General features: G+C 36.9%; 1 protein-coding gene across 2 annotated transcripts in view; it reads left to right on the top strand.

Annotated features, from left to right (window-relative positions):
* Window positions 1-1,939: 1,939 nt before the first annotated feature.
* Window positions 1,940-26,336, top strand: part of LOC145991494 (phenylalanine--tRNA ligase alpha subunit-like) — a 37,645-nt gene continuing 13,248 nt past the window's right edge. Inside the window, exons 1-7 of one of the 2 annotated variants that reach the window (XM_083127511.1) lie at window positions 1,940-2,097; window positions 5,690-5,827; window positions 7,853-8,070; window positions 10,438-10,659; window positions 12,076-12,191; window positions 13,518-13,702; window positions 20,920-21,055. In XM_083127511.1, coding sequence (XP_082983637.1) covers window positions 1,942-2,097; window positions 5,690-5,827; window positions 7,853-8,070; window positions 10,438-10,659; window positions 12,076-12,191; window positions 13,518-13,702; window positions 20,920-21,055 — 1,171 coding nt within the window. In that variant the 5' untranslated portion in view covers window positions 1,940-1,941. The remainder of the gene's footprint in view (window positions 2,098-5,689; window positions 5,828-7,852; window positions 8,071-10,437; window positions 10,660-12,075; window positions 12,192-13,517; window positions 13,703-20,919; window positions 21,056-26,336) is intronic. The other variant, XM_083127512.1, reaches the window with a different exon arrangement.

Genomic DNA, 26,336 nt, shown 5'->3' on the forward strand with positions numbered 1-26,336 from the left:
GTCTGGAGAAAATTACAGAAACTGTTCACACAACGACGAAGCTTGCAATCACGTATCTAGAAATAGATTTCGAGAGGAGGGGTCGAAACCAAGTGTCTCAGAATAGTAATAATAATATAATATATGGTAATAATATAATAATATGATAGTAATATAATATGATAATAATATATTAATAATAATTTAATTAATCGTGCGCCATTACCACCACAAACAATTGGAAGAACAATCTCGGGAAAATGCCATGCAATTTATTGTTCTCTGTGTTCATTACTTTCGCACTCACTTATTTTTCTAGACCTGTCATAGTCATATCACAAATAGGAACTTTTCACGAGCAAACTAGTATCTTGCGATATTACTAGTACTGGGTTCGAATCCCATGTGAAGTATGATGATTTTCATGCTGTAGCAAAGTATGACGAGCTGTATGACACCATACATCAATTTTTGCAATCTGAAGTTCTGGGTTCAAATATCGAATGAAGTGCATGCTGATTAATTTATCCTTCATCCATTTCATGAAATCAACATAATTTCCCCTATAGTTTCCGTCACCAGTGTAACTTGGGCCTAACTTTGAGAGGTTGTGGGGAGGGGGTGTCTTCCCTTGCGCTTAGCCCCGTGGTCTACATGGATTAACGCGCACAACTGAAAACAAGGGTACTGGGTCCGAACTCCGAATCTGGGATAAGTAAAGGATGCTTATTAATTTTCTCAATCAGTATTATATATTTCCATTACCGTGATAACCCTAATCAGAAATGGGAAAATGAAGAAACAAGGACCTCTCCTATAGAATCATGTAGCCCCTGTTGATGTAAAAATGTAAAAATATGCATAAAACATTGGGGTCGTTATTTACTTATTTTTATAATTTTGATTTAGAATGTATATTCTTAGCACACATCCTCAATACAAGCTTGGGAACAAATAATAATAACAACTGAAATTCGGTATTACAATATTTATAAAATATTCATAATAACCATCTATAAAGATTACACCAATTAAATACAGGAGAGCTTACTGTATAATACCGACATGCAAATGAAATGTAAATTAAATATAATGTATGGAAAAACCTAATTTAAGCTTTTGATTTGGGAAGGGCGACCAGAACCAAAGAGAATGGGATTACTCAATTCTCTTTGACCAGAACAACGGCGCACGCGCGAATTGGCCAGACTGGTGCAAAACTTCCAAAAGTTTGCAATGCCTCAATATTGTGGAAAACTTAAGAGGTCTTGGAACTTGATCCAACCCGCAACCCCCCTCCCCCCCAATCCACTTTCACATCTGGTTGGGATAGCAATAAACCGTTCTCATGCCTGGCGCGAGGGTCACCGACCTCTGAAAATTTCCAACAATTTCTGTCCCGAACACTTACGTACGCAGATGAGGCTTGTGGGTTTGCAGCCCCTTCCGAAATTTTAAGCAAAACAACATAAAAAAAAACAGTGAAGGACTCTAGAAAAACAAAAAAAGTGGTAAGTGCACCTCTCTAAAATAACCCCCGATTGTCAATTCTGGGAGTAGAAAGTTCAAAATATACGAAATATCTTATTGTGTATGCCGTCTCCCTAGAAAGCAGCTATGTACTATCAGAGAGTATTTACTTATCTGTGCTAGAGTGATGGTGAGTATCCACCTTTACAACTAGCCCATCCCGAAAAAAAAAAAATCCTATGTACACCACACCAGTGGTCCCGAAAGTCACGATTTAGAAAAATGTCATGTCCTTACCTAAAAATTGCTGTGGGGCACGCCTCCTCCACAGTGATGACATTCGATGACAATGTCAGACATTAAAATTATGTTGAATCTGACTCCTCAGCGCGGTCACGAGGTCTAGTTATTTTTGCAAGGTCTTTGGACAGTGCGAGAGTTTGTTCATGGATAATTTGCTGTATTGGTGCAAGTGACAGTTGGCATGGCAACATGGATACGCTATCTCACGTACGAAATTTGCAGGAAAAAATTGTACATTATTTGTCAAAACATGATTCTGTTGATTCTCTTGATTTAGCAGTAACTCTGAAGGTTGATCACCAAAATCTGGTGGGAGCAGTTAAAAGTCTCCAGGCTTTAGGTAGTGTAAGTATGCGCATGAAAATTCTACCTTAAGTTATTGTCTACCAGAATTAGTTCATTTTCGGTAAATGCAAAACCTGTTTTCCCCAATATTACAAGAAAAATAGAAGCCTAACAATTAATTTTAGAGCTGTATTTAGTTTATTTTCTTTTGTAGCTCTATTTTACTTTAATTGATGTGCAAACATGTCAGTTTCTGCAACTATTGCATCAGCCAGTATCCAGTAGGAAAGACATAACCAAATCACCATCAAGGAAAATATCCGATAATAAAACCAATTCTATTTGTATATTTCCTTAACTTTATGTTATGTCGCTTTTCTGCCCCTTTTGGCAAATAGCGACAATGAGGATGAGTGATGATCAGACGAAATTGATGATTTAACATTCCAAAAGAGCAACCCAAGCCCAGACTAGGATTCCAGCCCAGAACTTCGGTGACGAGATGGAAAATAGACCATGTAACCCTCCGAAACGGTTGTTTTGTTTTTTGTTTAACCCTATTTACTTTACTGTTTTAGCATTGTTTCTTTCCAGTTTGAAATGGCTTTTGCTGTGCTGGAAATTTGCTTATATAAATAAAATTATTATTTTGTAAATTAAACACACTGTTAATTTCAAACTTTGATTTTGACTTAAGCAAACTATGTTACTTATCATCAAGGGCGCCAACTTTTGAGAGACAGTGGGTGCGCTCAAACACTTTAGTTCACAAAAACTCTCATAAATCCTCCCTTCCATGTATTAATCAACATCAACAATGCATTAATTTTTACTTTTTTTAAGCTGTTATTTACTGATTTCAAAATACAATCCACCACTAATGATATAGTGCTCGTCTCCAAAGCATTCTCACTTTACTTCAAATAAAGTTCCGAAAGATCAGTTTTCCCCCTTACAACCATATATCAAGTCCACGTGGAGTCCAGTAAATCCTCCCCTGAAACCTTTCTGAATGAATGGATGTATAAACACTGTAGGCAAAAGTGACAACAGTGCTTTTTCGAAAAACAGGTGGTGGCTCGAAACCAGATACGGGTCACGTCGGCTTCCTCTGGGGTTGTGTCAAAGATGCAGAACTGCTGATGCTTAGAAGACTTCAGCTTTAACAAATACAATAAAAATAATAATAATAATGACACATTATGGGCTGGGCTCAGACCCCACAGGCCCATATAAGTTGGTGCCACTGGTTAGCAAGCCCAAAAATTAACAGTACTTGGTCTGTATGCTATTAATAAAAACTTCGAGGCCCAAGTTCCGATTGTTTAATTCTGAATTTATCATGGTGCACAAGCATTTTTTTTTTTGACATGGTTCGATTTCGAATTGTCTCTGTTGACACATACTTCAGTGTCTTAGTGATTACTGACAGAATTTTCTGGAGAACGATTCTTCCCTTCATATATTCACAATGATTGATTGTTTGTGGACAGCCATTTGTTTACTGTTGGCTTGGATATGGGCTGCTGTTGCCACCATCTACTTTATGTACATGGGGTGTGAAGAGGTATTGGTAGATATGCGATAACGCCCAGACACCTTTCACTCATTTATTTCCTTAATTTTACCACTGTTACTTATTTATTTTGCCTTGCAGAACATTCTTTAAGGTGAAGTTATGCCTTTTTCCATAAAATACTGTCAACTTTTCATATTACGATTGATTATTTGTCTTACTTGTTCCGCTTCTGTAATAGACATTTTGGCGTGCACTCGTAATGGATCATCGCGCGTCATGACGCACCAGCTTGTGTTTTGTCGATTTTCAGTGCACAAGCAGTGTTTCAAACCTTCATGACGGAAAATTACATACTATTTCGATTTTTTTTTCATGTTTACCTCCACAAATTATGCACGTTAGCCCCAAAAACCATCCACGGATAGCCCCACAAACCATTGACGTTAGCCCCAAAATCCATCCATGGGTAGCCCCACAAACCATTGACGTTAGCCCCAAAAACCATCCACGGATAGCCGCACAAACCATTCACACAAGGTTAGGTTAGGCCTGTTAGGTTAGGTTCCATTAGCACTCATTTCACCCCTAAATTCATCGAAAAATGAAAGCACGGCGAACATACTAGTTAAAAATAGAAATTTTCGTAAAAAGAAGGCATGTTTGGAAACACTGCAGAGATCGCGTGACTTTCAATGCTCTCGCCATCTGCACGCACACAATGGAAACAACGGCATAATGTGGCAGGCAATGCCAATTTCTTACGTAAAAAGTGATTAATTCTTGTTCGGCAGCATTTAACTACGAAGTTTTTACTTTCCGTGAAAGAAAATACCTCCAAGAACGTCCAGAATGCTAAAGAAACTCATTTCAGTAAGTACTTTCTCCTGTAAATTTGAAGAAATCCATCCAGGCGATATCGCATATTTACCAAGGTATTTTGTTGCTAAATGCTTTTATTGTTAGGTTAGGCAGGTCAGGTTTGTTGACAAGAATAATGTCTCTCAGAGTTATCTCTTTATGTACAACTTTTATTTGCACTTTTACTCTTCGCCGTATATACATCTTTCCATAGCATATCCAATATCAACTGTTCCCGGTTGCCTTTTGCCCCAAAACAGAGAATTGCACTTATCAAGACTCTACGAGCGCACTATTTACCATAGCACTAACCCACCCCCGCAGTTTATCATGCAGGTGTCCCTACGCATTCGACGCTTACACTCTGTGTGTATCGTTGCATCCAACAAACTGTCTTAATCTATTGAGGGACGGCCACTTTCTGCAATCTGAGAGCCTGAAAATCTGAGCATAAGAGAACGTAACAAGTCAGAACCGGTATTTATACCTCCGACAAACGACCCACCCCCCAACCACCGAGGCAAGGTCCTATTGTTACCTTTCAAAGGGGAAAGCCATTGAGAAAACCCAACCGTTGGCTTCCCGGACTACCGAGCAAAAGGCAACCTAAGCCAGAGTACGTACACAGAAATACACTTTTGCATACATATTTCCCTTTTTGCAGCTGTGTGCGTAAAAACCACACAGCAGGTTTAAGGCTCTTAGCACTAAAATAACATCCCCAAATGCTTTAAACACCTTATGTTGAGCACAAAACCCTCTTTGAGCCTCACATGAAAATCTGCAGAAACACATGTCCAAGAATGCCAGCTCTCGCAAGCTACATTTCAAACCATAATTTCTCCAGTAACTAATACTTAGTGAAGCTTTTAACTAGGCTAATTTGTTCCTCCAAGCTTCTAACTTATTCCCACAATTGTTTCCGGTGCTCATTTCTTAATACTCATATAAAACTTCCGAAATATCATTAAAAATTCGGAACCGTTACCTACTGTATTTCATGATATAGCGACAGTACTCTTTTCTAGAACATATGTATTGACTTTTTTTAAAAAATAATTTTAATAATTCAAAAAGGTTGTTGATATCAAATTTCATTTGTTACGAGGGTTCTCGTAGGTTCTTCTTTTACGAAACTGTATGCTAACATTTCTCTCAGGCTGGAATTTAGTTGATACTATAGTACAGTAGTTTGAAAATCAATATTTGCTCTTTCTGTATTAAAGATTGAAATACAAACTCGATTCTGTAACATGATTATTATTTTTCCTGTAGATTATTGAAGCTGATCCGCAGAGCAAAAAGCACTGGGAACTAACAGATGAAGGTAAAGAAGTTGCAATGGAAGGGAGTCATGAAGCACTAGTATATCATGCTGTTCCTACTGAAGGAATTTCTATTGAAGATCTTATGGTAATTATGCTATTTATTTTTGTAATGATTTAAAAATAACTGATGAAATTATTGAATAATTATTTTGTTGTAGGTGGAATGTATGCATGTATTTTTGTTATTATCATCGCTTTCCTGCCACTTTTGGCTAATCACAGCATTGAGAATGAGTGATGATTAGATTAAAGTGATGAAGGGACAACCATAAAGAACACCCAGGCTCAGTCTGGGACTTGAACTCAGGAACTTTGGTCGTGAAAGTGAAAGTCTGCCACTTAAAGCACTCAGGAACTGGGCCTGCTGAAATAAGTGAAATACCTAATGTAAATACAAGTAATGATGCATTGTAATCAATGAGGTACGATTGTTGCTGGAATAAGTGAAATACCTAATGTAAATACAAGTAATGATGCATTGTAATGAATGAGGTACGATTGTTGCTGGAATAAGTGAAATACCTAATGTAAATACAAGTAATGATGCATTGTAATGAATGAGGTACGATTGTTGCTGGAATAAGTGAAATACCTAATGTAAATACAAGTAATGATGCATTGTAATGAATGAGGTACGATTGTTGCTGGAATAAGTGAAATACCTAATGTAAATACAAGTAATGATGCATTGTAATGAATGAGGTATGATTGTTGCTGGAATAAGTGAAATACCTAATGTAAATACAAGTAATGATGCATTGTAATGAATGAGGTATGATTGTTGCTGGAATAAGTGAAATACCTAATGTAAATACAAGTAATGATGCATTGTAATGAATGAGGTATGATTGTTGCTGGAATAAGTGAAATACCTAATGTAAATACAAGTAATGATGCATTGTAATGAGGTATGATTGTTTGCATTTTTAAATTAGCATTATATTACACACAGTGTGTAATATGCTATTTGTCTTAGCAATGACCATAGTACTAACTAGAAGTTAATTTTCATGAGAAGAGGCCCAAATTAATATTTTCTTGAGTACAAATTATTTACATTCATGTCGATGAGAAACTTCAGAACCTGTAAATTGAGTATGAACTCTATGGAACTAGATTTGTGTATCAGGGAAGGTCTGAAAATGCACCTCCTTGTTACTACATATATGGTAATATTTAGGGCTAGGAATTTTATGACCTAAAAATCACAAACATATGCAAAATAAAAATTGCTCTTATGAACAAAAACATATTCTAAAAAATGTTACATACTATTTTTAGTACACTTTATGAGCCCTCAGTTGCAATGTTCTTTCTGTAAATTTTCAAATAAAAATGATTGCCTATTGTCAGCAGGAGCATATATGGTAGGCTAGCTAGGCTATCTGCGAAGCCTGAAGTCTAGAGAATAAAATTCAGGAGAAAAATCGATCAGAAATTGTAAATATTATTATTCATATCAGTGAGATGATGATGCTGATTCTGGAGTTGGCAACCTGATTTCTTATGAGTTGGCAACCTGATTTCCTATGAGTTGGCAACCTGATTTGTTATGAGTTGGCAACCTGATTTGTTATGAGTTGGCAACCTGATTTCTTACGAGTTGGCAACCTGATTTCTTACGAGTTGGCAACATGATTTCTTACGAGTTGGCAACATGATTTCTTACGAGTTGGCAACATGATTTCTTATGAGTTGGTAAATTTGTTTCTATTCATAGCCTAGGACCACGTGACATAGTAAGATAGCCCAAACATTAGACTCAGTATACGGCACTGATTGTCAGCCATCAAAAGATTCTTTCTGCTTTGGCTGATACAAGAAGAGCATATTGAATGAATAAGTAAGAACGGATCCACTTCGAAAATGGTTGTATATTCCTTGAAAAAGCGAAAATATGCTGAATATGACCAAAAATCTATCAAAATATGATCTATCACATAGAAATGGCCAAATATGCCCTTATAAGCACCTTAATTTAATTAGTTTCTTCATAATATGAATTTCTATACATTTATGGAACGCATCACCTATACCAAAAAAAGATATGCTAAGTTTTCATTTTCCTTGCTTCTATATTACCTGCAATTTTTCCTTTGTGTATTTGCAGAAGAAAGTACCTAATGCCAAAGTTGGATTCCAGAAGGCAATGGCTTGCCATTGGGTGCATGTAAATAAAAGTTCTGAAAAGCATCTGGTTTTTAAAAAGACAGATGCCATTGTAGATTGTGTGCAGATCGATCTACAGCATATATTAAACAATAATGTTGATAAAGTCCAAGACAAAATGAGGCAAGATTACAAGAAGCGGAAGTTGCTCCGTGAACAGTAAGTGACTTCTTAAGTTTCTAAATAACAAAAATAATTTTGCACTTAAGGGTGCACTTATGGTGTGAGGTGGGACAAGTCCCCAAAATTTTCTTCAAGTGCTGTATTATGGAATATCTGGTAACATATTTTTATGTATTTGTCACACTAGATCTGGAAAACGTTATGGTACTGTTTCAATGCATGTTTTTCAGAAGTTAAAAGGCATTTTTTTTAAAGTGAAAAAACAGCAACATTGTAATTTTTTTTTTTTTTTGACATTGTTTAATTTATTTTATGGAAGCAATTGTGTGGCACCAAGAAAATGGTTTGCATATTCTTAAACTGTATACCATAGAGCATGTAATAAGATGGTCATGAAATATGTGATGTCACCCTTTTGAGGGCACATCACTGCAGTGGCCCAGGTGAATACAAAAGTATAAAATGTTTCATTTGATCAGAGTCAGTAGTGGTGTAGATATTGTAAACATTTTTGGTTTACTCTGCCTAACTGCAAGCTAACAATATATTTTCTTTTTACACATATACACGTAGCATGAATTAATTTTGGTTTCTTTCGTCTAGTTGTACAATGTTATGTTTCTAGTCCATTTGTTTACATAAAAGTGAGTTGATTTAACATTTTTTCCCCCTTTTGGTATACAAGGCATTTAATCATACAGCAACTTTTCATTTGAGTTCTGTAAAGATAGCTGTTATTAAAATTGTATTTTTTGCATTCATAAGCTCATTTGGATGGCATCATGTCGGATGATATGTGCTTAATATTTGAATCATTTGAAACTATCAAATTAAAGGTACATTACAGAGTGTGGGAAGGGGGGGGGGGGCGGGAATGCTGTTTTCCCTATATAAAATTTAATAATTCTGTAAAGCATGCACCAGCTAGGACAATTTGCATAAGCATCTCCCCCACAAACTGGAACAACCATTTTCCCACTAGAAATTTGCATTAAAGATAATAACATTTTGGGAATGATGCAATTTTTTTTCACCGATTTGCATCTATAAAAATTTGCTATGAAATTCTGTGCTGTTTATTTCAAGTGATTTATCAGAGTGTGCCCACTGACACCGCATATGTAGCATCATTATAAATAAAGTACTAGAGCTGGCATGTTGAAAATCTAGTGAAAATAAAATTCTTAGGAAAATATTAGGACCTAAAAGTGATGAGGATACAGGTGAGTGGAGAAAGTTACATAATTTAGAACTTCACGATTTGTATTGCTGTCCAGACATCATTAGAATAATTAAATCAAGAAGACTTAGGCGGGCGAGCCATGTGGCACGAATGGGAAAGGAAAGAGGAGTTTACAGGATTCTTGTTTGGAAACCTGATGGTAGGAAGGCCAAGACGAAGATGGAGGGATAATGTTGAGATGGACCTAAACGAAATCGGTAAGGATGGAAAAGATTGGATTGATCTTGCCCAGGATAGGGGCACATAGAAAGGCTTGTGTTGCAACAGCCATAAACCTTCGGGTTTAAGAAGGCTAGAGAGTTAGTTAGTTAGGGAGGTAGCCCACTTACACCACATCACATATATTTGCATAAAATATTCCAGTTAATCCATCTTCTAATTAGAAAAAAAAAAGCTGCAGCTTACATATGCCCATCTGGGACTTTGTAACATGTTTTCCTCTTACTCATCATTATGAAGATAATAATAGTCATTGTCTAGTGAATGCTATAGGGACATTTCATTGTCATTGGTGAAACACATGGACTACATTTTTTATATTAAAGTAACTATTCTACTAATAGGTAAGTAACATTTTTCTTACAGTTTCTGTGCAATAAACTAGGAAACCTATCACTGTTGATTAAACATAATTACCCTTAAAATACTTTCCCAGATTTGTAGCTACAAGTGAACAATTTTGTGACAGGTGGGACAGGCAAAACACTGCCTCTTCACTTAATAACAATTTTTTTTTAATTTCTGTGAATTGTCAAATGATGAAAAATAAATTACTTAAGACAATGAGAGAATGTAATTATCCTTTTAATATTCCAGTAGAGTTGAGGGGAAAATGTAACAGTTAAGGAGAAATTAATTGTTTTTTGGTGTTACGGTTGGGACACATTACAAAACACAAGTAAATCAAAAATTTAAAATACACGAACAATGTATAAAATATTTAATACCTTATAACTTAGTTATGTATAGTACTTGAATTTTAATGCAAGCAAATGACAATTTTATATTGTCCACTTACAAGATAGGTTGAAGTTCCAGCATTGCATTTCATTTTAAAAATTGAGGTTCAAGGGCACTTTCACGTGGAATGCCCCAATAGGAATATCGATTTGTAGGATGTACTAGACCATAACTCAATAATCATCTTTCTTCTTTTCCAGGGTAGTTAAAAGTTATTACTTGTCAAAGGGGAATGATTTCACCACAGTAATAACGAAGCTGGATTCTGATCTGACTCCAGAAATGATAGCGGATGGATCATGGACCAAAAGGAATTTCAAAAAATACAATTTTGATGCATTGGGAATTTCTCCTTGTGGAGGTCACTTACATCCATTATTGAAAGTTCGTCAAGAATTTCGACAAATCTTCCTGGAAATGGGGTGATTAATAGTTTATATGGATTATCCTGAGCATTACATGCCAGTTCATTAAACAAGCTCATTTAGTGGTTGACTTCTGATCTTGCCACTGAAGTTGCCGGCTGCATCCAAGAGTGAGCATGGGTGTTCTTTGCGAGTGTCATTTCATCATATCATCGCTCATCGTCATTGTTGCAAATTAGCCAAAAGTAACAGAAAAGTGATACAAAATAACAAAAAATACGAATACTGAGAAGTACATGAATATAATATTTGCAATTATTTGTATTGAGTGAATATTCTGTTCTCTATTTTTTACATGGTAGTTGGTTCATTCTTTACTCTTTTTTTTTTACTAACATTCTCCTTTTCTAACATTAAATGCTGATTTGTATTTTTTCTTAAATTGCTTTTTTTTTTGCTTCTTAGCCAGGACTTGTATGCATAACTTTTGATGACAAGATTGTGAGTAGAGGCATGCATATTTAGTATTTGACGAAAACACGAAATGTGAAATAACACACTGTATTGTTAATTTTTCATGTTTCTGAAAGGTGTGAGGTGCATTTTCCTACCCTGTTCTGTCACGAAATGATGCGAAATGAACTGAAAAATGCGAAATAGACTCTTAAACATGAAATTTAAAGTTTATTTACCACCACAACACTTTCTGAAGTCAGAATTATCCTGCGAGTTATGCAATTCACGGAAAAATTGATTAATTTTGCTGTAAATATTTGAGAAGCAAAAATTGACCCCTTTATACAGGAATAAACTTAATATTCTGGTAACGACATAAATGTGCTATTAGAACGGATATGTTTATTTTGTGGAATAAGTGCAGTTTTTAAATCAAATTTAGGATTATATTCGCATTTTTAAAACCAAAATGTCATTGTATATACCACTTTTTCACCGCTATAACGGCAAAATTTTATTTTATTTACCGCTTTTGAACCCGGAATTCACTCTGTTTTTGTACCGAAATTTTGCTTTTTTTATTTACCAAAAATATGTGCCTCTAATTATGAGTTATTCACTCAATGTAATTGACCACCAAGGTAATGTTAAATTCTCATATCTTCATAACAACTTTAGAGATTAGTGTGTGTGTGTGTAACAGCTTTAAGAATGAACTAGAAATTTGGTATTACTTTGAGCAGACCTGGTAGAATTGTGAGTTTTTAGTCAAATTTGGTACAGTTAATTTCGAATATTTTCTTGCAACCACATTTATATGTAGAACAGCAATTACACGGATGAACCAGACCTTTGAAATTCATTCAGTGTTCATGACGAACTTTCCAATTTTTCCTTTGCTGCCTCTCACACATGTAGTGGATATATGTCCTTATCATTTTAATAAATGATTGTTTGTTCATTTTTTGCATAGATCAACTAATGCAAGTTGATACATGGCACAAATTTTCATTCCAGCTTTACTGAAATGCACACAAATAACTTTGTCGAGAGCTCCTTCTGGAACTTCGATGCCCTTTTCCAGCCTCAGCAGCATCCAGCACGTGATGCCCATGACACTTTTTTTGTAGCAGGTAAGTGCGAACGTATGGAACATAACATTGACTTGATGCAGTTCCATGACGATATTAACCGAGTGATTATGTACAGTCTATTTCTGGTTACATTTTGGTAAATGAGTAAGCGTGCATCGCTGCGATGGGTAGCTAATGGATATTTTTCGTGCTTGCCCACTTCTACTTTATCATTCACCTTTTATGGTCACAGTTAATGAAATGGCACAAAACTACTAAAAATGTAATATGGTGCCCTTGCTTCACTTGAAGCTATTCTCGTCCCATTTCATTCTCAAAGAGGAAATATTGCTAACCAGGTATGTATTTGTATCACCCAATGTGTTAACATTCAAAATACCACCATCACATATTAGGGCCAGTAGGGTTTAAGGGGGGAATGCAGGGGATGCTACTCCCTCCATTTAAGAACATTTGTGTAAAACATTCCCCCCCACCTTCTTCATTGCCTCTATGTTGAACCATACATGCACTACTACCCCCTCCCAACCTATCCCCAAAGTGGAACAGCAATCTAGGAATTTCCATTTCAATCACTGAGGCCAGTAATGACAAGTAGGTGAAAGACCTATAATGTCAGATCTAGCCTAAATACTCAAAAATTTGCTATAATCTGTGTGGCCCCCAAGTCTGTTGCTTTAAAAAAAAAGTTCATTGTGAATTCACTGTTCAGATATTGTAACTTTGCAATTCAAAATTCAGTGTCAATGGATTCAATAAATATTAAGATTTCCAATTATTTGTTAATTATGCTTTTTGCAATTTCTAGTTTATTTTCTTTATTATAATTTTGTATGAAATAATAAAACTTGCCGATTCTCCCACTTAATGCTTCCAACACCACCTTTAAGAAAAATAATACATTTGTAATGTTTTTCTTATCATGTTTGTGTATTACATGTAAATATGTTTAGTGACACACAGGAAATGCACTATTGTAGAAACTTACAAATAAAAGCCTTGCTCAATCAGGATGCCATTCTGGTTCTCTGAGACAATGTACCATTTTCTGCAAATCGAGCTCAAGCTCAAGTTTCATCTAATTTTATGCTTACACCATTTTACTTGTGTGGAAATAGTATATAATGTATACCAGAGAGTCAATGTAAATCAAAAGCAACACTCGTTGGAACAAAATAGTCTAAGTTGAAAATGAGCTGAAACCAGAGTGGGCTTGGTAAGTCGGCTTGCGCAGCTTGCCCGAGACTATGGTTTGAGTCATGGTTGAGTCTTCATTTTTCCACAAAATATTTACAATTTACCATGTTTTATTAACTTGAAGTGCCTGCGTAAATGACTGAATCATTCTGATTTGTTTCCCCACAGAACCTCAACTTGCTCATGGTTTTCCCCCCAGTTATGTTCAAAAAGTTAAAAAAGTACACAGTGAAGGTGGACATGGATCTCAGGGGTATGGCTATCACTGGAAGATTGAAGAAGCAAGGAGGAATTTGCTAAGAACTCACACAACAGCAGTCAGTGCCAGAGTAGTGTACAGTTTGGCTCAAAAGGTAAATTTAAAGTTTCATGCACAAAATGTCATAACTCTCATTGGTAGAGTGAGTAATAAATTACACAACTGCAGCCTGAGCTGTTAACAGAGCATGCTACGATGCTGGGAGTCCTGGGTTCAGATTCTTGTAAGGAATTTCAGTTGTTTTTTTATTGGGAAGATAAAATGCAGGCCAGGTAAAGCTGTATACTTTCTGCTGCCACTGTAATACAGTGATTGTGAATGAAGATGTAGTAGATGGATGGTATTTTTTATTTTTTAAATCATTATTTATCCATCACTTTAAGTTTATGGCATTTTTTGATGCATTGCAGGAAGTTTGTTTATCCAAGAGCTTCAAAAGGGAAACTAGAAGTGATGGGAAAGCAACGTAGGCATGTCAGAATCAGACTGACCAGACTGATGTCATTTGGAAAGGATGGCAGGAAATAAAAACTTGATGCAAAGGTTGTACCCCGTAACTTTCAACTTTTAAACTTTACTGTCTTTCAGCAAATTTAATAACAGCATTTACTGTATTTTTTTGTAATTAAGTGTTCCCATTTTTAATAAGTGAAATTATTTGTGGTTATGTAGACCTTATGTCCCGCACCATGACCAAGAGGTTTAAGACGTCATGCTTTGGGCTCTCGCTACGGGATGCATGCAGGTTCGAGTCTCTTGGCGAAGCGTAATAACTTTTCTCCTGAGATTTCGGTCTGTGAATGGTTGTTCGCGCCCGTCATCCAACAAGAAACACACTTTTCTTGTTTCGGCCGCTGTTTGTAGCATTTCCAGGAAGGTAATGGTGCTGTAGGTAGACTAATACACATAAATGAAACACTCCATTATATCGTACTGATGTATTCGTTGCAAATCTACATTATTTGCAGCCAACCTGCAATACATCTCTGGTCCAGCGTCGCTTCTCTCCTCACAGACTCTTCACTCTCTCACTTTCAGTAGGCACTAGTGTCCAGAGAATAATATGGCGGCCATCTTGGCTCCAAAAGCACAAGGTACGGAACATACCGCCCACCTTGAAATGATTAATTTCAACACTTTACAAAGTACATACATAGAACACAGTTTTGATGAACAAATGTAAATTGAATACAATTTTCCCAAAATTTCCTACTGAAAATGACAACACAAATTTAAAAAGAAATTGAACAAACTAATGATTGCCTTTTATGCATAAATTTGAAAGTTTAAGTTCTTTCTCATTGGTGTTCAACTTCACGCACTGGTAAAAGGGACAGCTTCACTGCTGGCCTCTTGTAGGTTCCTTCACTGGTTCTCACTGTTGCTGCTGTAACTAATCCATCTTCACCTGGATGAACGTTGATTACTCTGCCAAGTTTCCACTGTTGAGGTGCAAGTTGATCATCTCTGACCACAACCAAGTCATCGACCTGTAGATTCTGTTGCTCCCTTCTCCACTTAGGACGTTGTTGTAACTGAGAAAGGTAGTCCCTACACCATCTGCGCCAGAAATGCTGTGTCAGCCTTTGCACGAGCTGCCACTTCGACAGTCTGTTCACTTTTATTGTAGCAAAGTCCCTATCTGGAGTAGCTATCAATGCATCTCCTATTAAGAAATGGCCTGGAATAAGTGCCTGCATGTCGTTGGGATCACAGGACAGAGCAGTTAACGGTCTGGAATTCAAACATGCTTCTATTTGTGTTAATACTGTATACAATTCCTCAAACGTAAGTATGGCATTCCCCACAACTCTTTTGAGGTGGTATTTAACTGACTTGACACCACTCTCCCACAAACCTCCTGCATGAGGATTACGAGGAACATTAAAGTGCCACTGGATGCCTAAGCTGCTTAGAGCACTTGAAATAGTTTCATTGTGCTTTGGTTGTTTTGCCAATCTCATGAATTCCTTTAACTCTCTATTTGCGCCAACAAACGTTGTTCCACAATCACTGTAAATATTACTGGGTTTTCCACGACGAGATACAAATCTCCGAAGTGCAGCCAAAAACGTCTCTGTAGTACCACTGCTCACTATTTCTAAATGAACTGCTTTCGTTGCGAAACAAACAAATAAGGCAATATAACCCTTATACTGCTTACGAGAGCGTCCAACCATTTCCTTCAACAGTATGGGCCCTGCATAATCCACACCACAGTTTATAAATGGACGAGATGGATTGATCCTAGATTCCGGTAAGCTACCCATTAATTGTTCCCCAGCTTGTGTACAAAAGCGATGACAAGTTACACATTTCTTCACTATGTTACGCACTGTATCTCGCCCTCTCAGTATCCAGAATGTTCGTTGCAATGAGGACAAAACTAACTGAGGACCAGCATGAAGATTAAGTAAATGTTCATTTTTAATTAATAAGTGAGTCAATTTGTGCTTTGAAGGTAGCAACATTGGATGTTTATGGTCCACTGTTATTCTTGCTTTGTGTAGCCTCCCTCCAACACGAATGACACCTGCCTCATCAACAAAGGGAGCCAAACACAATAACCTGCTTTTCGTTGGCAGAGGAATTTTAGCTTGTAAACAATGTAATTCTGCTGAGAATTCACTTTTCTGAGCTTGTTTTACAAGAGAGGTCGTTGCTGTCACAAGCTCTTTAGTTGTCAATGCTCCTTGCCTTCTCTGATTCACTGACTGACGAGTATTGAATACAAATCGTTGGATCCATGCCATTATTCTCTGCATTTTAGAAAAGCTTGAATATCTACTGATCAGATCCTCTTCTACTGTAATGTACACAACTGTAATGGCAATCTTCTTCTCTTCTTTTGTAACTTCTTCCAAAATTTCGTTGCTTGTCTCATGATGATCAAACGTTGCCAATGAAGTTGCTTGTAAGAACTCTGGTCCCGCCCACCATAACTCACACTGAGCTAAGGCTGAAGCACTGATACCTCTTGTAGCAAGATCTGCAGGATTTGATTTTCCCATGATGTGTGACCATTGTTCACGACGAAGACTCTCCTGCACTGCTGCCACTCGATTTGCTACAAATGTTTTCCACCTGTTTGGTGTTGAGGATAACCAAGCAAGCACAATGGTAGTACTACGAGCAATCGTGTCAATAAAACTGCCGCTGATAGTTCTAGCCTTGGTAGAGACATTTGCGTGATTGGAGCCACCTTAGTCTTTGCTCCTACCAACCTCACTTCAACATGACCATCGACATAAACTGAGCGAAGGTACACTACCGCACAGTATGCTTGTTGTGATGCATCACAGAAACCCACTAATTGACAAGCTATAGCATTTGCAGATGCAATAGCACGTTTGATTTGTAATTGTTGCAGTACAGGAAGTTCACTACAAAAATGTAGCCACAGTTCGCATGTTTCCACGGATAATGCCTCATCCCAGCCCAACTTTTCTTTCCACAATTCTTGAATGAGTATTTTTGCTTGTATGACTGTTGGGGATAAGAAACCAAGAGGGTCAAACAATTTTGCAATGTCAGATAACAATAGTCTTTTCGTCAATGTGTGACGTTTTGGTGGTAAAGTCACAAGAAAAGTGAAGTGGTCAGCACCAGGATGCCACCTTAGACCTAATGTTTTCACAAGTTCACTGCAATGGATATCTAAAGGCACATTAGTTTCTCTCAACTCTACAGGTACTGCTGTCAACACTTGTGGTTCACTAGAGGACCATTTACGTAACTCAAAACCACCCTTTGCTAGTAACTGTATCAATTGTGACTGCAATTCGATAGTTTCTTCCACATTGCTGGCACCAGATACCAAATCGTCAACATAAAAATCATTTAATAACACTGGGGCTGCTAATGGAAATGCATTCATTTCATCAATAGCTAACTGCTGAAGACACTTTGTTGCAAGATAAGGTGCATTGGAAGTCCCATACGTCACCGTGAGTAGCCTATAGTCCCTTATCAATTCTTTAGGATTGTCGCGCCACACTATTCGCTGAAAGTCTGTATCTGATGGATGAATCAATATTTGTCTATACATTTTGGAAATGTCTGCACACAAAGGAATTTGATGCTTCCTGAACCTGAGTAACAATGGAAAGATATCACCTTGCAATTTTGGCCCAACTTGAAGCTTATCGTTGAGACTAATCCCTGTTGAAGTCACTGAACTGGCATCAAAAACTACACGAAGAGGTTTACTGGTGGAATCTGGATTGATTACAGCATGATGCAGTAAATAGAAACTATCACATGGCTTCTTTTTCACTTCACTTGCAGGAACAGGCTCCATATGTCCCAAGTCTAAATATTCATGCATGAATTCTGAGTACTTCTGATGAAAAACAGACCTTGCAAACTTCCGTTCCATTTGCTGTAATCTCGCCACAGCTGTTTCACGAGAGTATCCTAAGGGAGGACTGTCTTCCTTGAATGGAAGGCTCACACTGAACTTATTGTTTTCTCGAACATGAGTCACCGAAAAGTGCTCTTCACATTGTATCTCCTCTAATGTCAGATGCATTTGCCTTGGGACCTCCTCTACCTCCCAGAACTGGCGAAGTGCACTATCAAGACTACAAGATACATGAAATGATGCTACTGTCCTTACCTTGGGAAAGTCCACACTGCCACACAGAATCCAACCAAGAACAGTATGTAGTGCAATAGGTGTTCCCTTTGGCCCAACACGTTTGCCACTTTGCATAAGAAATGGAAACAAATCTGCTCCAAGTAAAATGTCCACCGGTTCCATCACATAAAACCTTGGATCTGCCAACTTCAGTCCTTGAATATGTGTCCACTTCCTGAAGTCTGGTAACGGTTCCCTCGGAATGTTTCCTGTTATTTTAGGAAGTACGATTGCCCTTGAGGTGAATGTTTTCCTTCTGCTACTGGGTTGGAATTGTAGATCCACTACTGCACTGCCTACACCTACACCCGTTGCTGTAATCCCATTCACAGTGATGTCTGCCTTATGCTGATGTAAGCCTAACCTTTGCACACATCGTGAGGTCACAAAGGAAGTCTCTGAGGCACAGTCCAGGAGCGCACGAACTGGTTGATAAACACCACCTCTTCCCTGCACATACACAACTGCAGTGGATAGCAACACTGGCTTTAGTCCCTTGTCTCCTTCTCCTGCCACATGAGAAGAAACTTCTTGGGGGGAAGTTGTTGTTTCACTAGAGTCACTCTGCTTATAATAGTGTAACAACGTATGATGCTTTTTATTGCAAACGCGGCATGCCCCTGAGTCACATACCGATGCCCTATGATGACTTTGAATGCAATTATAACACAAACCCTTTTCTCTAACAAATCTCATTCTGTCCATTACCGAAAGGCTTTTGAAGTCTTTGCACTTGTATAGCGCATGATGCAGTTTACATTTTTCACAGGTATCATCTGACACTGCATAATACACACCCTTGAACTGGGAGCTATTGTGAGTCGACTGCTTCAATCTCTGAGCACTGAGATTTGAAGCTGATAATGCACGAGAACGCTGATCAAGAAAGTCACTCAACTCCTGAAATGTAGGCAACTCGGTTGTCTTTAATGAAAGTTCCCATTGTTGTCTAGAATCACTGTCCATTTTTTCTGTCACATGAAATACTAGGATAGGATCCCAATGTTCTATGGGAATGTCCAGCACTTTCAACACGCGAACACACTCGGTAGTTGTGTCTAGCAGGCTACGTAAGGCTGCTGCGGATTCACGTTGCACTTTGGGTTGCGCAACTAAACGCTTGATTGTGTCCATAACAATTTCCCGTTTGTTTTGATAACGAGAATTTAGAATGTTCCACGCCTCTGCATAGTTATCATCAGTCACCGACATGGACTGGATAAGCAATGCAGGTTGCCCCTTTAACGAAGCTTTCAAATACTGTAGCTTTTGCGCACTGGATAACTGTTTGTTTTTGTCCACCAACGCGATAAACAAATCACGGAAAGAAAGCCACTCTTGTAATTGTCCCGTGAACACAGGCAGCGTGAGCTTCGGGAGACGCACTTCACTTGTTCGTGCTTCTGTCAATGACGTCACCGTAGCTTGAGTCTGTTGCTGCTGCAACGAACAAAGCCTGCACATGGTTGCATCCAAACGGTCTTGAATACAACCGATTTCACAGTCATAACTCTCAAAAGTTGCATCATCACACGCACTAGCCAGGTCTAATAATAACTGTTTACAATCGTCCGTTAGTTGTTTGGCTTTGTTTACCGATAACGCGATTGTCACATTGTCCAATAAACCCGCGTTCACTTTATTCTCAAGGCGAGTAACTTCTCGCTTGAGCACAGTCTTTGCTGCCGATATGGCTTCCATGTTTATTGAGTCGTGCACGGATTGTTGTTGATCAAATTACAATGCACGCACGAAACACTTCCTGGCACTACAAAAGGTGCACTGAAATTGGTTACACATAGCAAACAGTATGTCAATGTATTTATTCACAGTTCACGAATGCACGCTAGCACAAAAGTTCAACACAACACAACGAATGCTGATCGCAGGCAACATCCGGCACAAGGAGGACCATGTTCGCGCCCGTCATCCAACAAGAAACACTCTTTTCTTGTTTCGGCCGCTGTTTGTAGCATTTCCAGGAAGGTAATGGTGCTGTAGGTAGACTAATACACATAAATGAAACACTCCATTATATCGAACTGATGTATTCGTTGCAAATCTACATTATTTGCAGCCAACCTGCAATACATCTCTGGTACAGCATCGCTTCTCTCCTCACAGACTCTTCACTCTCTCACTTTCAGTAGGCACTAGTGTCCAGAGAATAATATGGCGGCCATCTTGGCTCCAAAAGCACAAGGTACGGAACAATGGTACCGGTGGCCATCCACCATCGTGAGGAAATTGGGGAACTATGAATGAGTAGTGTAACCTGCTCATGGAAACCTACAACAACGACTGGGAGTTTGTCGTGCTGACCACACATCACCCCGTAACTGGTTGCATGATCTCCCACCTCGGCAGGTGGGCTGGCAGTTTGTAGGTAGGCCCTGGCCCTCACGGGCTGTTTCACCACAGGTTATTATTATCAACAATCTAACTGATAAGACAGTTGCCACAATTTACAAAGATTTAAGTGTTACTGGAAAGTAATACAATTATCCTCCTTCAGCTACTAATTTTATCTTAATGAAATGCATGGATAGTTTTATTCCATAGATGATAATGAATCATGTGGTAATGTTTAGTAAATGTTTAGACTTTTTAAAAATGAACTCTATTTTAAAATACTTTATAATTCTGTGGAGTTTCCTTTTCTTTTGCTGTAGGAATTCCATCCTGCCAAGTATTTCAGCATAGACAGAGTATTCAGGAATGAAACATTAGATGCTACTCACCTTGCTGAATTTCATCAGATTGAAGGCGTTGTTGCTGATTATGGACTAACGCTTGGAGATCTTATAGGTAATTTGTACAGAAAGGGTAAATTTATTAAGAAAAATATATCTGATCAGCAACGATTGTAACCAAAATTACATGGCATTTCAACATAGATATGTGGGCAATATTCTGTAAAAAATATATCGGAATTACGAACGTTCCCGTCAGAAAAATTTAGCTTAACAATGGAGAATATTTATCACTACTATCCGTGACAAAAATATTGAGCCCCCGGTTTACGTGCTTGTAAAATTGTACTCCGTGGGAGGAAAAAAAGTCAAATATACCTCATTGGAAAGCTTCAAGTATCTACTTTCTAATAAGCGTTATCTGAAAATTTTTCTTACCTTTGTTTTCTTGCAATATAGTCTATATAATGAAAAATTCACATAAAAGTGTAGTTTTTCCTTCCAATTTTCACGAACGGGGAACTTAACACCCTACAGTTCAAAATCGACTGTACATATAATCTTGAGATTTTGTGTACTTGAAGCTTGATTATGTTTGCACCTCCGTAGAAGAAATGAAATGAATATTTTTACTAAATTCTTAAAAATTTGGCATTTTAGGGAAATGTGCAAACTTGAAATGCATAACTAAAAAATTCAATGAAATTGCAAAAAACTGTTGATATAACGCATTTGATCAAATTCCAGAAGTTTGGCGTGTGTACATCATCAAATATGATTCCAGATATTAATTATTCTTTCGCACTCGTAATATGGCAAACGGGTGCATGACGTATGGCGAAGTGCGGCCAATTTCAGACTCTGCGGGCAGCAGGCAACTTCCACAGCGTTGCCACTTCGCTGCGAGAATCGCGTAAGTGCGTTCCGTCGATCCGATCCAAAGTATTGTCGCAGCATAAAATAATGAATGAAATATTTCTCATATTGCAAATGGAGTACTGCTGGACTGCAGGGTTTTTTTTTCCTAGCTTTTATCTTCATATGAACATTGTCTCCTTCGGTACCCGGCAAAGGTACATAGTGGTTCGGATTCCACTTTAAACTGTAAGTCCAGTCCTGATTAGCCTACCTGTGCATAAAGTGGACTTAAAGAGAACATCATTTTCCCAGTATTATTTTATGTCGCTCATTTACACAGATATATTGAGTAAAACTATGTTCGATGAGGACGATTTGAATGAAGTCGATGAGAGATCAATCATCTTCTCTGCATACAATAATAACGCACCTGCTGTGTACGCTGATTTCATAAGAAAGGGAAACTGAGGGAGGTGCATACTAGCGATAGCATACCAACTAACATTTTAATAAAATATATTTCGAGCAAAAACGCATGTAAATTGTATTTATCTCACAAAATTCACTTAATCATCGTGTTGAGTAGTGGTGGTGGTTTCAGCATTTAACGCACCTGAAATATTGCTTTTATATTTTGGTCTGTTTCAAAGCTGCAACTCTTGTAATAACCAAGGAGTTGTGGGTTCATTAAGAGAGACAAAAAGACTAAAAACATTAATAAATTTTCAATAAATATGAGTGAAAGGTAAAAGTATAAAATGCTGTTCATAATAGATTCTGTTGAACTGGATAATTAAAATTCTTCTCACCACACCTTGGAAAATCTCACCCAATAAAATATTGGGTCGATGCAAATTTTTGTTGTTCCCTTTTTTTTTACATACCTTTTTCACTGTGCTGAGGTAACCCCCAAACACTCCGCCGTGCACTTGACACCTTGGTTTATATCGTGAGATGCGCCTATTAGTTTCCACTGGTCGAGATACTTCTTGGCGCTGACTATAATTTCTTTTGAACCACTATATTACAGTCTTGCCATTTTCATGCAACAAAAAAATCACTTCACAGAACAGCCATCACTCAATACAGTGCGTACGAACAAACATGCGAACTTGTGAGAGATCGACTGCCTGGATAGAATGCACGTAAGAATTATCATGGCTATGTCCCATACAGCACAACATGGTTTCAGATATGTTACGGATACGTAACTCGTGAAACATTGTAACATTGCAGCAACATTGCGAAACATTACTGTGATGTTTCAGGTATGTTTCAGCAATGTAAAAATGTCCGCGAATCTAACATAACATTCGTAATGTTACAGAAACATGTCAGTGCAACATTACAGAAACGTGTCAATGCAACATTGCAGAAACATGTCAGTGTAACATTACAGATACATTTCCGTAAGGTTTTGTGATATTTCAGTTACATTGCAGTGATATAATTTTACATTACGGTTATATTGAAAGGAATCAGTACTGTGTTCACGAATGAAATATTTAAGGGGGCCCATTGGGGTTAAGCCCCTTTATTTCAATATTTATTTGTAAATCATTTCCTGAAAATAAAATTTGCAATGTTTGATACATAATTAGGAATGATATTTAATTATATTTATTTTACCTCTCCTCAAATGACCACGTATCTCAATTGCTACAATTATTCTCGAGGGAGGAAAAAGTGCTTAAAACTACGACATACACATTCATTCACACCATACAACAGTTACAACTAAAAAAACAAAAATACTCGTATTCGCCACCAAATCCTAAACTACCTTCAAATCTGTGTAAAGTTTTACATGCAATAATAAGCTCTCCGTGGTTTTTTGCACCCTGTCACAAAGAAGGTGGGATTTGAGTGATGCTCCCGTCCCCTCTACTAATAGATGAGAGGCTGGAAGCATTTTAGTGTTGTATGAAATTCATTCATGATTCTATGAGTCACGGTCATCTGAAAATTCTACTCTAATGTCTCTATATGAATGAAAACATTTTTCCTGGACAGAATACATGTTCCACATGTATGGTTTTCAACCTATATAGTGTTCGAACTTTCAGAATTACACAGTAATATTCCAAATTAATTTCAAACATCACAAATTGAGCACATGTCTTCAATATAACTTTCGGATACTAAAAATCTACTATGTGACATTCTCACCTTTTACGTATCTCAAATAAAAATTCAAAATGAATGTAATAATATCCTATATACTTACATAATTGGAGAAATGTAGCGTATCGTACGGGAGTTGCGTTACGGTAGATACACTTTGACCACAAAATAAATTCAGTAAATGAACCAGTAACCATAACTGGGTAATAAATATCAAGTCACAAGTGCAAAGTGGAGACAAGCTAAACTTTAGCAATTTTTAGGCAGTAACAATACGAATAATATAATTGAATAATAACTAAAAATTTATAAATCAATGAAAAGTTTTGACATTCTCTATAATATTAAATGTGCAGTGTGTATCAGAGGTTGTGGGCCTCCCCGATGGCGCAGTGGTAGCGTTGTTGCCTTGCAATCAAGGGGTCCCGGGTTCGATACCCGGTGGTGGCACAAGTGGTTCGGATCCCACTTTAAACTGTAGGTTCAGCCCCGATTAGCCTTACTGTGCATAAAGTGGACTTAAAACAACAAATCAATCAATCAATGTATCAGAGGTTGTGGTTACTAGTTAGAAAAATTAATTCTCTTAATGTTACTTGTGACCAATTTACATTGAATTATTACTTCAAAGATATATTATAATTCTATATTCTCATTTCTATAATTTTTTAATCATTTATATTTCACCCATGTTTGACTTTCAACGTTATGGTGATTAGGATGGGTCGGTCAGTTTCAAAATACACTGAGAAATTGAATTAAGCTCCTTGTAATGAAGGGATTTCTGGTTCGAAACTCTGGTAGAGGGACATTGCAGTGATACGGGTCCCATTTTGAATTGTAGGTCCAGTCCCGATTAGCCTATTTGTGCATTAAGTGGACTTACATCATCAATTCAACGAACCAAATAAATATAAATAAGCATACTTTGATAATTCTTTTTTTACACCAGCGAGTGATCAGACACTATCCATGTCACCATTGAACTCTAAAAATTGGACATGCATCACTTCAAAGAAAAATTAATATAAAAATAATATTTTTTCATAAAATATATTCTTTATTTGTCTAAATTTGTCAAAATACAATTGCTTCTGTTCTGTGAAGAAGTATTTCATTGCAGGTTCTCCGCTATAACCTCTTGTTGGAGTGCAGTAACATTCATCTTTTCCTGAAAGGAAATAATGTCATAATATAAATTCTGGTCAGAGTTTTCATTTAAAAAAACAATATCTTGCACAAGTAAAATAAACATCTTAGCCTTGAAGAAAATTGCAAAGCAACATGAAGAATTTACATTCTTCATGTCAGGATCATTCAGTTTTTTTTATAAAAGTAACCTTGGAGAATGCCGTAAAACAGATGCAATTTTGGCAAAAAAAATTGCTTTTACTTCATATTATTTGCTCAGAACTAGCAAAAATATTTTTAGTGAATGCTCAATATGTTATGTAACATCCAAATCTTTAATATTAGTGAAAATCAGTGTTTCCATCTACTTTCTTACAAAATTCCTCAGCATTCCGCAGAAAAAATGTCATATTTCATCTTTCTTTTAACATGCCAAATTAAATATAAAATCTGCAGTATCATAATTAGATTTTAACCTTTTATTTTATTTTTGTCAATAATCCGTAATTCTACCTACCTAATTACAAAGAAATGATGATTGTATGGATTTTTAGCATGAAAACAACTAAATATTACCATTTTTTTTACCTCTTGAAACTTAATAATAACAATTGAACCACAAATGACCTAAATCTACTATATTAAACTTGTATTGTATCATAGTTTTGAATTATTGTAACTTGAAATCCAAATTTTGTCCAAAAATGATCAGTCTTGCGAAAGAAACTAATCTTAAATCAGCCATAAAATACTTAATTACTGCTAAATCTGCATAAAAACTAACTGTTGGAGTCATAAACATCTTAGCCTTGAAGAGAATTGCAAAGCAACATCAAGAATTTACATTCTTCATGTAAGCACCATTCAGTTTTTTTATAAATGTAAGCTTGGAGAATTCCGTAAAAACAGATGCCATTTTGGCAAGAAAAATTGCTTTTACTTCATATTATTTGCTCAGAACTAGCATAAAGATTTTTGTGAATGCTCAATATGTTATGTAACATCTAAGTCGTTAATATTAGTGAAAATCAGTGTTTCCATCTACTTTCTTAAAAAATTCCTTGGTATTCCGCAGAAAAAATTATATGTTTCATCTTTCTTTTAACATGCCAAGTTAGATATAACATCTGCAACTTGTGCAATCGTGCAGTATCATAATTAGATTTTAACCTTTTATTTAATTTTTGTCAATAATCCATAATACTATCTACCTAATTACGAAGAAATGATGATTGTATGGATTTTTAGCATAAAAACAACTAAATATTACAAATTTTTTACCT

The sequence above is a fragment of the Lepisma saccharinum genome, chromosome 8, assembly GCF_977018435.1.
Source record: "Lepisma saccharinum chromosome 8, izLepSacc3.1, whole genome shotgun sequence".
Taxonomy (NCBI): Eukaryota; Metazoa; Arthropoda; class Insecta; order Zygentoma; family Lepismatidae; genus Lepisma; species Lepisma saccharinum.